This window comes from Giraffa tippelskirchi, chromosome 2, assembly GCF_054371585.1.
Source record: "Giraffa tippelskirchi isolate mGirTip1 chromosome 2, T2T-mGirTip1v1.2.pri, whole genome shotgun sequence".
In the NCBI taxonomy this organism is placed as follows: Eukaryota; Metazoa; Chordata; class Mammalia; order Artiodactyla; family Giraffidae; genus Giraffa; species Giraffa tippelskirchi.
In genome coordinates, this window is record NC_137276.1 from 152,146,020 (window position 1) to 152,158,309 (window position 12,290).

The 12,290-nt window shown below is 38.0% G+C and overlaps 1 protein-coding gene and 1 pseudogene across 27 annotated transcripts in view; both read left to right on the forward strand.

Annotated features, from left to right (window-relative positions):
• Nucleotides 1–12,290, forward strand: part of YEATS2 (YEATS domain containing 2) — a 105,418-nt gene that overhangs the window by 46,474 nt on the left and 46,654 nt on the right. For all 27 annotated transcript variants that reach the window (XR_014077186.1, XR_014077188.1, XR_014077190.1 and 24 more), the window contains 3 exons: nt 5,072–5,183; nt 8,886–8,930; nt 11,657–11,837. Coding sequence is in view for 22 of the 27 variants with exons in the window: in XM_081571202.1 (XP_081427328.1) it covers nt 5,072–5,183; nt 8,886–8,930; nt 11,657–11,837 (338 nt within the window). In the remaining 5 variants the exon portion in view is untranslated. The remainder of the gene's footprint in view (nt 1–5,071; nt 5,184–8,885; nt 8,931–11,656; nt 11,838–12,290) is intronic.
• LOC145538705 (large ribosomal subunit protein eL30 pseudogene) lies at nt 1,412–1,755 on the forward strand (annotated as a pseudogene).

The window sequence follows — 12,290 nt, forward strand, 5'->3', positions numbered from 1 at the left end:
GAAGGGGATGACAGAGGATGAGATGGTTGGATGGCATCACGGACTCGATGGACATGAGTTTGAGCAAGCTCCGGGAATTGGTGATGGACAGGGAAGCCTGGCGTGCTGCAGTCCTTGGGGTCTCAGAGAGTCAGACACAACTGAGCAACTGAACTGAATTATATTGAAAAAGTCCTAACTTCCTTGAACTTCTAACCAGTACACTTCCATACATTTTGTGACACCACACAGAATCATTATAAACTCTTTTCCATATAGCTGTTGTTCAGATATTTTGAGAGCATTGTTAGGTCTCTTCTGTTTTCCTCCAAGCCAGACATCCACATTTGTTTCAGTTGTTTATGTGACTTTGTGTTCCTCTGCCCTCCAGGTTATATTCTCTGGCACATTCCAGTTTATCTGTATTCTTAAAATATTCTTCTTAGAACTGAACTTTAAACCTCAGGTACGACAGAACGTTAACCTGTGTCCTTGATTTAATTTAACTCTGTTCTTTATGAGACTTTTAAAATGTTTCTTGTGTCAAAGTATCTAGAGTAATGTGATGAGTAGGTGAGATCTTTTCAGCTGACTTGAAACTTCAGGATAATCTCTCTGAACCAAAGTGCATGTGTGTTTCCCAGAAACTGTGAATCTCCTTGTCAGAGCACATTACCTGATGAAGAGCATGGGTAGATTCTGCTCCTACAAAGCATCTGTACTTTTCCATTAAGTTCAGTTGCCGTGGCCATCCTTAGCCAACTTTCTAAAAGCTGTGACTATAAACTTTGTTTTTAGGCACAAGACAGTCACTACATATATGCTAGGCTTAGGACTTGATATAGGGATTGCAACATGAAGAACACATGGTTCTGGTGTTAGAATATTCCTGGCCTTGGTTTGTGAGAGATTACAATGGCCTAGGCCCCCAAAGGACTGTCCTAGTGAGCCTCTTCAAATTGTATCATTAAAAAAAAAGGCTGGGGTGGGGGGACTCTGGAGCCTGTTCCTTGAGTTTAAATCTCAGATTCACTACTTAATTGCTATGTGACCTTCGGCTACTTAGCCTCACTGTGTCTCAGAGAGGATATTTCATATTGTGGTTATAAAGATTAGATTAGTTAATAGATATAAAGGGCTTAGAACAGTAGTAGGATTATGCTAAACAGTACTAGTATTTGCTTCTGCTGCTGTTATAAGGAACAGAATGTGTTTACCCTTCAAGGTGGACAACTTAGTGGAATGTTTTAGATTTTTTTGAAGGTCCTATGGAGGAAAAATTTATTTGTGATTGCAGAAAGCATACGACTTGCAGGAGGAAAATGAAATATTTTTTATAACAGAGCTCTTCAGAAATGTAAGCCCTTTCTTGCTCCCCGGCCATCTTGGCAGCTGCTCTTGGTTGGGAGCATCCTGTACCTAAGACCAGAAGATGGTGGCCGCAAAGAAGACGACAGAGTCACTGGAGTCAATCAACTCTGGGCTCCAACTGGTTAAGGAAAGTGGAAAGTACATGCTGGGCTACAAGCAGACTCTGATAATGATCAGACAAGGCAAAGCGAAACTGGTCATCCTCACCAACTGCCCAGCCTTGAGGAAATCTGAAATAGAATATTATGCTGATTGGCCAGAACTGGTGTCCATCACTACAGGGGCAATAATACTGAATTGGGTACCGCATGTGGAAAATACTCCAGAGTATACACACTGTCTGTCATTGATCCAGGTGATTCTGATATCATTAGAAGCATGCCAGCACAGACCGGTGAAAAGTAAATTGTGTACAAATTTTCTTTAATAAAACTGGCCAGGCACAAAGACAGAAATGTAGATCAATGGAACAAAATAGAAAGCCCAGAGATAAATCCACATACCTATGGACACCTTATCTTTGACAAAGGAGGCAAGAATATACAACGGAGAAAAGACAATCTCTTTAACAAGTGGTGCCGGGAAAACTGGTCAACCATTTGTAAAAGAATGAAACTAGAACACTTTCTAACACCATACACAAAAATAAACTCAAAATGGACTAAAAATCTAAAGGTAAGACCAGAAACTATAAAACTCCTAGAGGGAAACATAGGCAGAACACTCTGACGTAAATCACAGCAGGATCCTCTATGACCCACCTCCCAGAGTAATGGAAATAAAAGCAAAAATAAACAAATGGGACCTAATTAAACTTAAAAGCTTTTGCACAACGAAGGAAACTATAAGCAAGGTGAAAAGACAGCCTTCAGAATGGGGGAAAATAATAGCAAACAAAGCAACTGACAATCTCAAAAATATACAGGCAGCTCATGCAGCTCAATACGAGAAAAAGAAACGACCCAATCAAAAAATGGGCCAAAGAACTAAACAGACATTTCTCCAAAGAAGACATACAGATGGCTAACAAACACATGAAAAGATGCTCAACATCACTCATTATTAGAGAAATGCAAATCAAAACCACAATGAGGTACCATTTCACGCCTGTCAGAATGGCTGCTATCCAAAAGTCTACAAGCAATAAATGCTGGAGAGGTTGTGGAGAAAAGGGAACCCTCTTACACTGCTGGTGGGAATGCAAACTAGTACAGCCACTATGGAGAACAGTGTGGAGATTCCTTAAAAAACTGTAAATAGAACTGCCATATGACCCAGCAATCCCACTGCTGGGCATACATACCGAGGAAACCAAAATTGAAAGAGACATGTGTACCCCAGTGTTCATCGCAGCACTGTTTACAATAGCCAGGACATGGAAGCAACCTAGATGTCCATCGGCAGACAAATGGATGACATGGGGGACACATGTACAATATTGTAAAATAACTAGCCTCCAATTAAAATAAATTAATTTTAAAAAACTAGCCAGAGCTTATTTAAATTAAAAAAAAAAAAACGAAATGTAATAGGAAGTGTCATTAGGTAGTGGATTTTGGGTGACTAGAAATAATCCTAAAAGACTGGTTGGCCATTTGAATTAATTAGTTGGATGAGGAGTTATGCGTCATTCTATATTTTTAAGAAAGCCATTTTTAAAGTCCAGTATTCTGTGAGTTTTTCTTCTTGGTTATTGATACATTTCACCCTCTATGAGGAATCTGTGCTGTGCTTTGTTGCTCAGTCGTGTCCGACTCTTTGCGACCCCATGGACTGTGACCCACCACACTCCTCTGTCCACGGGGATTCTCCAGGCAAGAATACTGGAGTGGGTTGCCATGCCCTCCTCCAGGGGATCTTCCCAACCCAGGGATCGAACCCAGGTCTCCCACATTGTGGGCGGACTGTTTACTGTCTGAGCTACCAGGGAAGTCCAAGAATACTGAAGTGGGTAGCCTGTCTCTTCTCCAGGGGATTTTCCTGACCCAGGAATCGAACCAAGGTCTCCTGCATTGCAGGCAAATTCTTTACCAGCTGAGCTACCAGGAAAGCCCTGTGAGGAATCTAGAAATACAGAATTCTCTTCAAGGGAAACAGTTCTTTTTTATGTGAAACACATATCATCTTTTGAAGTAGAATATTCAGTGGCTGATGTCTCATGTTGGTATGTCTTAGATTCCTTTTTTGCTTCCAAAAATATGGTTAAGGAGGAATTTCCTGTTAAAATCCTTGTTCCTCTTTCCTGGTTTGTCTGTCTTCTGTCTTCCTGCAGTCCTTCCTATCCATTCACTAAAGTTTAGCCTGTAAATTGTGGAGCACAGCTGATTTACTATATTCTTTGTAAGAGAAGTTCAGCATGCAAACAGTATGATTGATGAATATTGCAAAATGAATTTAGGCCATTCACTTAGCTTTACTGGAATTTAAGTGACTGAACCTGTCATCTATAGAATTTTCTTTAACTATTCTTAAGTCCACCATGTTTCTAGGCCCCACTGTATCTCTGACTTTGGATTCCTTTTCAGGCTGCTGTCTCAAGTCAACCTTCTCATTTGATCCCATGTCTGTCTTTTATTTCTGTCTGAATTTATGCTGACATCATGGCTACTTCTCTTGCTATCTCAGCTGGTTTCTTCCATCCAGGGCACTCTTGTTTCTTTGCTTTCTTTTTTTTTCTAGTTTATAATACAACTGTTGCTTTCTCTACTTTCCAGGCTGCTGTCATACTCAGGGATTTTTCCTGCCTTGGGCTTTCCTGGTAGCCTTTGGCCTTGTGCCTGATGATTCATATCTGTTCCTAGACTCCTCTCAGGTTGTGTTCGTGGACTCTACCCTTACTGAATTCACGTCTCTCCTTAGTTTTCCAGAAGCACATCCCACTGAAAGTTCCTTTCTCCCTGCAGTCTTGGCATCCTCTCTCACTATAGTAATTCCAGGCCAGTGATTCATAATGAACATTTTCACTTTAAAGCATTCTCTCTTTCCTCCGTTAACTTAAACCATGTTATTCTTAAGTACATGGGGGTCTCAAGTACATTCTTAACTTTTTATTATGGAAAATTCCAGACATCGACAAAGTAGAGTATATTGAATCCTCATGTACCCAACGCCAGTATCAACAGGAAACCAGTCTTTTTCTCATCAATCCTCCTTTTTATTTCCTTCACAAATTACATTTTGACTGAAAATTCTCGTCTGATTAGCAATCACACACATTCTTCTCTATTCACTAAAATTATGTAAAGTCAGATACAATTTTTTTTGTCTTCTTAGTAGATAGTTTAAATTTGTCACTTTTGGATTGAATATGGTTTATCTTGTTTTTGCCAGAGTGGAGGAATAAGTGAGTGTTTAGGGGTAAGGAATGTCCCTCACAGCCTCTGTCAGGTAGCAATCCAGGGTTCTGGCTTTAATACTGTGACATCTGTCAAATCACCTTAGTTCCCTGTCTGTGAAAATAATGACACTGGATTATATGGTGTAAGTGTCTGAGCTCTAAGTATTCAGTGGTTGAAAGTTTAATGTAGGTTTGAGTTGAATTTTTTTCTTTTATAGTTGAGCATTTTAGCAAAATTCAGCATATTGATTTAGCATCAAGAGAGGAAATATATGTAATCATCAGAAACATGTGAAATTCTAACTTACCCGTTGTGGGAAAACTTCCTTTTCTATAATGAGAGAGTGAACATGGACTAACACATTAATATCTGCTTTTCCCTAGAGAGCCTCCTTTTCACTTGACTAGAAGAGGCTGGGGTGAGTTTCCTGTCAGAGTTCAAGTTCACTTTAAGGACAGCCAGAACAAGCGGATAGATATCATACATAATCTGAAGGTATTGTAACAAAACAAAGCATTGCTCCCCAGAAATGAAGTGTCTCTTTTCACCTGCACCTGAAGTGGTAGGTTAGACCTTCTGAGAGAAGTTAACCACAGATAATGGAGGGAGGATAGATCTGTTTGAGTGTGTTCTGCTTACTGCTATAGCATTTGTCCTCTAAATGTTGAGGAAAGGGTCACTTTGCAACAAACTGTATGTTCTTTAAAAAGATGAGCTGGTTGAATAATCAGAAGACTTGAATCTCTGATCAGAGCTCACTATTACTGTGTTACCTGGGGCTAATAAGTAAATGAAATCTTTTCCTTTTTAATCTATATTTTACTTTTTTACATCTTAATTTTCTGTAGAAAGAGGCACAAATAATAATCCTTGTCTATTTATCTCCTATGGATAAAGATAAAAGTGAACATATTTTAGAAAATGTAAAGTCCTGTGCAAGGTTGTAATACTTTTGGAATCCTTAACTGATATAGCCACATGGTTTATTTTGTAACCATTATAAATTTACTTTACAAAGTGTTTTCTATACATGGGAAAACTACCATTATAGTAAGTGAAAAGCATAGAGTATAAAACTATATATATAGTATGAGGTCAACCAAGATTTTAAATAGATGGAAAAAAACACAAATATACTAAAAAGTTGGGGTAATTGAAGTAATGACATTGTGGGAAATTTCTCCTGCCCCTTTTTTCTGTGTGTGTGTGTGTGTGTGTGTGTGTGTTTCTTTTCCAATTTATATAATAAGCATTTAGCATTCATAGTTGGAAGACAGAGCATTTTTGTAAAATACTGTTATGCCCCTCTCTGTAGTAGTCTCATGTACATTTTCTGTCCGTAAGATATAATCCTAATATTGAACTCCTTCCAAAGTACCCTTACTTTGTGGTTTACCACATTATTCCCATTAATTGCTTTCAGATGAATCTGAGTACATTTTCAAAATTCCCTTTTTGTTCCCTTTGTTCTACAAATGTACCCTTTTCAACCTTAAAACCACCTGAAATTTGTCCTCCATTGTTGGTAAACAGCACTGCTAAACTTCATGTTTTAGTTATTTTCTAGAGATTACTGTAAAACAAGATTGTCTTACAACCTCAGTGAAGAACTGAAACCAAATAAAGAATATTTAGCCACTTTGTTCAGTAGGGCAGGATATGTTCCCACTTAGAGGAAGGTCTGAAATAGTCTTGCTTTCCCCTTAACTTATTTTAAGCACTGCACATGCCATCTTATATTGCACTGGGCTCAGCCCTGATCCCTAAAATAAAGGAAATTGTTTGCATAGTTTTTATACACATCGTATTGTCCTTATCACTTAGAGTTTCTGGTGAATGAGACAGTTTTAAAACAGCAGTATTTAAAATGTTACCAGATTTTTCTCAGTTTTACTATTTATCATATATTGATTGGCCTTGAGAACTTAAGCACCTCTGTTGTGACCATTGATCTTTATTTATACTGGAGTATCATATTTCCTGCTGTTTCTTTGTTAACTCTCAGAACCATCTTTGATTCATCCCTCTGTGTTCTAAATATTTATTCACTTGCAGACCATGACTCGTTCTTCATAATTTTTGTTATAGACTATCCTTCACCCTTCCCACTCTTCTTGGCTATTAGTCTACTCTGTCTCCTGGTTAGCCTTTTTAATTCCAGTCTGTCTCCCTTACCCTCAGTCCATTCTGTACACCACTGTCAAATTATTCTTCTTCAAACACGAGAATCGTTATGTTATTCCTCTCTGAGAAGCTTTGGTTGAATATCTGTTATTCAAGTTTAGATTCCCCTGCCTGCTATTGGAGACTCTTCACATTTTGACTTGACATACTTCCCCTAAATTATCTCACACTAATCTCCTGTGTGAACGTCCTGCTCCAGTCAGGTCAGTCTCTATTCATGTCCCAGAGATACTTTGGGCCTTTTCTGACGTTGTCTTTTATCCTCTTCCCTTCTCATATGCCTGTGTGGATTCTTTCCATTCTTTAAGTTCCTGTGTAGCTTTTCTTGGTTATTAAAGTTCACAGTGATCTGTATTCTGAGATTCTGTAGTATATAACAATCTATATTTGATACTGTAATAATCATATTGCATACTAAAGACTCTGTTAAGAGTTCTGTAACATTTAAAGTTTCCAGGATGAATTCACATATCCTGCATCCCTGGATAGTCATCTAACCTCTCCTAGTCATCACCACAGAGCACAGTAATTCCCCAAACATTCTATTTATCCATTTAGTAAATAAACTTTTGGAAGCTTCTTTCCTAAATTTACTTAAAACTGCATGACCCCTGCCCCCCTCTTCTAACCTTGATCTCATTTATCATTGTTTGATTTCTGGAATAGGACAGAACAGGATTTTGTTTTGTTTATTAAGAATTCTAAAAATGTTTATTGATAACTTTCATATCTCTCCTTAATTTAAATTCCTTCTCCAGCCAAGACCTGTTCTTGTAACTTTGCTTATATGCTATGCTTTCCAGTTCTCTTGCCATTTTTGATAATAGTTCTGTTTTGTCAATGTCTCTCACAAAACAAGGGCCCACAAATAAAATATAGGCCAGTGCAGTTCACAGAGAGACTGTTACTTCTGTGCTCTGGAGAACATGAAAATGGATATGGCCTTAAAATTGCCCGTATCTTTATAACAGTCACCCTATTGGTGAAGACTTAAGCATTAAAACTCCAGATCTCTTCCATGGGGCTACTGTAAATCTACCTGTATTGCCCTTTAAATTATGAATACTAGATCTCATGACTGAGTTGTCATTTCTGTGTTGACTGCTAAGGAACTCAGCCAAACTTGAAAATCTACCTCTTGCACGCCTTTGTTATTGTTTAGTCGCTAAGTTGTGCCCAGCTCTTTTGCGACCCCGTGGACTGTAGCACTCCAGGCTTCTGTCTCCATGGTGTATCCCAGGCAAGAATACTGGAGTTGGTTGCCGTTTCCCTCTCCAGGGAATCTTCCTGACCCAGGGATCAAACTCAAGTTTCCTGCATTGGCAAGCAGATTCTTTACCACTGAGCCATCAGGGACATTCTTGCAAACTTTTAAAATTTTATATTTACTAACCTATCCCTGGCTTCGTATTTTTCCCCTTCCCTTCTTCTCCTCTCCCCTCCCCTCCCCACTTAATCATTTTTACCTGTTGATCTTGCTGTGTAAGATTTATATTAGCAAGCTGCCACAAATCCTTTTTTAACTTTTAATTTAATTTCAAATATAAAATGCCAAAATATGAACATACCTTCTTTGTATGTAATTGTAAACTTTTTTGTTTAGATTGTTAACATTCCCTCAATGTATACTCCTTTCTCTCCTGTAAAATAAATCATCCATGATGCAGATATACTGGTAGTTACTAGTATTGCCTAAATTTTCCTTCATTTTTTTCCAAAAGTGCTTAGTAAATATAACCTAAGTATTTAATTGTGCCATCACACTGCATGTATATTTTTATAGCCTGTCTTTATAATAACTGCTTATATGTCTGAGGTTGTTTTATTTATTTTATTCAATTTTTCTCTTAGAAAATTGAGAGTTTTTATTGATGTGATAAATTGATAGTTTACATTATGAAAAAGCAGATATTATGAAAGGAAGACTTGCAGTGAAAGGGTTTTAGATAAGATTGTATCCTAAGGTTTATAAGTAAGCATAGTAAAACTTAATACTCTTACTTCTTTCAATAGCTGGACAGAACTTACACTGGCTTACAGACTCTTGGAGCAGAGACGGTAGGTTATTTTCCTGCAGTATTATTTGGGAACAAGTAGAATGAAAATTGATTTTCATTTTTAATTAGGAAAAACATGAATGCTAAATTAAAAAAAAATTTCTCCCCCATTTTTATTTATTTTCTAAAAGTTGTGATAAATTTACACATAAAATTTACCAACTTAATCATTTTTAAGTGTTGATGCTGCTGCTGCCAAGTCGCTTCAGTCATGTCCAGCTCTGTGCGACACCAGAGACGGCAGCCCACCAGGCTCCCCTGTCCCTGGGATTCTCCAGGCAAGAACACTGGAGTAGGTTGCCATTTCCTTCTCCAGTGCATGAAAGTGAAAGTGAAGTCGCTCAGTTGTGTCCGACTCCTAGTGACCCCATGGCCTGCAGCCTACCAGGCTCCTCCATCCATGGGATTTTCCAGGCAAGAGTACTGGAGCGGGTTGCCACTGCCTTCTTCGTTTTTAAGTGTTAAGTGGTATTAAATATATTTACATTTTCGTGCAGCTGTCACTACCATCCATCTCCAGAGAACTCTTTTCATCTTGGAAAACTGAAACTACCCATTGATAATAACTCATCCTCTGCCCACAACCCCTGAAAACCACTCTTCTACTTTCTCTATGAATTCGACTGCTCTACTATATACATAGAATCATAGAGTGCTCTTGTGTGTGTGTGTGAGACTGCCATATTTCACTTAGTACAATGTTCTCAAGCTCATACACATTGTAGCATGTCAGAATTTCCTTGTTTTTAAGGCTGCAGTCTCTCAGTCACGTCCAACTCTTTGTGACCCTGTGGACTATAGCTTGCCAGGCTCTTCTGTCCATGGGATTTTTTAGGCAAGAGTACTGAAGTGGGTTGCCATTTCCTTCTCCAGGAGATCTTCCCGACACAGGGATTGAACTCAGGTCTCTCTCATTGCAGGCAGACTCTATCGTCTGAGACACCAGGGAATCCCTTTTTTAAGGCTGAGTAACATTCTTTTGTCGATATATATCACATTTTGTTCATCCATTTATCTGCCAATGAAAGCATTTGAGTAGCTTCAATCTTTTGGCTATTGTAAATAATGCTGCTGAGAATGTGGATCTATCTGAGTCCCTGTGTTTAGTACTTTTGGGTGTATAACCAGAGGTGGAATTGCTGGATCATACAGTAATTCTATTTTTGAATTTTTGAAAAACTGCCACACTGTTTATCATAGCAGCAGCACCATTTCACCTTCCCACGAGCAGTGCATAAGCATTTCAGTTTCTCCACATCTTTGTCTGCACTTGTTGTTGTTTTTTTTGTATTATCCAGTAGGTGTGAGGTGGTATTTCACTGTGGTTTGGGTATACATTTCTGTAATGATTATTGATGTTGAGCATCACTCAATGGTTTATTGGCCATTTATATATCTTCTTCGGAGAGATGTTAATTCAGATCCTTTGTCCATTTTTTAATTGGGTTGTTTGGTTTCTTGTAGCTGATTTTTAGGAGGTCTCTCTATATTCTTGATATTAATCTCTCATCAGATATATAATTCGCAGATATTTTTTCCCATTCTGTGACTTTCCTTTTCACTCTCTTATTGTGTCCTTTGATGCACAGAAGTTTAAAATTTTGATGTAGTCTATGTGGTTTTTTTAATCTGTACATTTTGTATCATACCCAAGAAATCATTGCCCAATTCAGTGTTATGATACTTTGCTTCTATATTTTCTTTTATGAGTTATATTGTTTAAAGTGTTATGTTTAGGTCTTTGATCTACTTTGAGTTAATTTTTCCATATGGTATAAAGTAAGCATCCATCTTCATTCTAATGCATGTGGATCTCCAGTTTTCTCAGCACTGTTTGTTGAAAAGACTATCCTTTTCCCAATCAGTGGTCTTGACACCCTTCAAAAAATAATTTGGCCATATATGTGAGATTCTTTTTTGTGTGAGAGTATATTCTAGCCTAATGATCTCTGTGCCTGTCTTTATGCCAGTACCACACTCTTTTAATTACTATAATTTTGTAATAATATCTTTTGAAATCAGGAGGTATGAGACCTTCAATTTTGTTTTCTCACCCCATCTCTGCTCCCCCGCCCTTTTAGTGTTCATGATATATAAGCGGTAGCCATTATGATGAGAATTAGCTAAGTTAAACCTTACTCTCTTTATGGAAATGCTCTGTGTTAGGTCAGAACATATTTATTGATCATGTACCATATGCTAGGCACTGGTTCAGGTACTGAGGACACAGAAATCAACAAATGAGAGCAGCTACAATTCTCAAGGGGTTTTATTCTTGGTGATGTTAAGAGTGGGGAGAAGGTATATAGTAAACATAAATGCAGATAAGATAATTTCACTTACAAATGAGTGCTATAAAGAAGAGAAGAGATGGAAGACAAGGGAATTGCTTTTGCTAGGTTAGTTAGGGACAGCCTCTCTGAAAAGGTGACTTCTGATTGAGACCTAATGATGAGAAAGAGGCAGTCATGTGAAGATTGTGGGAAGAGTGTTCTAAGGTACAGAAACACTAACTGGAAAGTCTGCAGTTTTATGATTGGTTTCATTGAGTTATTTATTAAGATAGATTAGATTATATCCTGGGGTAAATCCTTTAGTTATTGAGATTGAAGTATAACTAGGAATCATTTGCCACATCTCTTAGAGCACCATGTTCTGAGATGGGTTTGGGGCTTTCTGTGACATTGATGATGGATTCATGAGCCCAGTTGTTGCACGGTTGTGTAGGTAGTGGATGTTGAGCTCCATCGGCATTCTCTGGGAGAAGACTCCGTTTATCCTCAGTCCTCTGAGTCAGACATCTCAGATGCCCCACCATCCTTGCCTTTGACCATTCCAGCTCCCATGAAAGCGTCCTCACCGATAAAGCAGTCACATGAGCCAGTACCTGATACCTCTGTGGAAAAAGGTAATATATATTTTTCCATGTATGGAAATGCATTTTACCTTGTAAGGAGTGTTCCTTTCCCTCACTTGATAGTGAACCACTGTCTTCAGCAAGTTAAGAGTATATGGAAAAGAAATTTTCCCTAAGTAGGCATGCTGCTCTCCTACAGAGAGGTAGTATGAAAATAGTCAAGTCCTTACTCTTCTCATAAATTTTTTTTCATAAAGTTTTGCCAACATTTCATAGAACCTAGAACTCACCGAGAAAAGAGTATTTATTCTTTGATGAATATAATGGTTTCCTCTGATAGATACAGGAAGACTTTCTTGTTTGGACCCTGATTGTGTGAACAAGAAGCTTGACTATTAAGTATCTAATCTTACTTAAAATACAATATAAGATTTATTATCATACATTTTGACCATGGCATCACTTCATTTAATAGGTATATAAGCATATAATAAAGTATTTAGG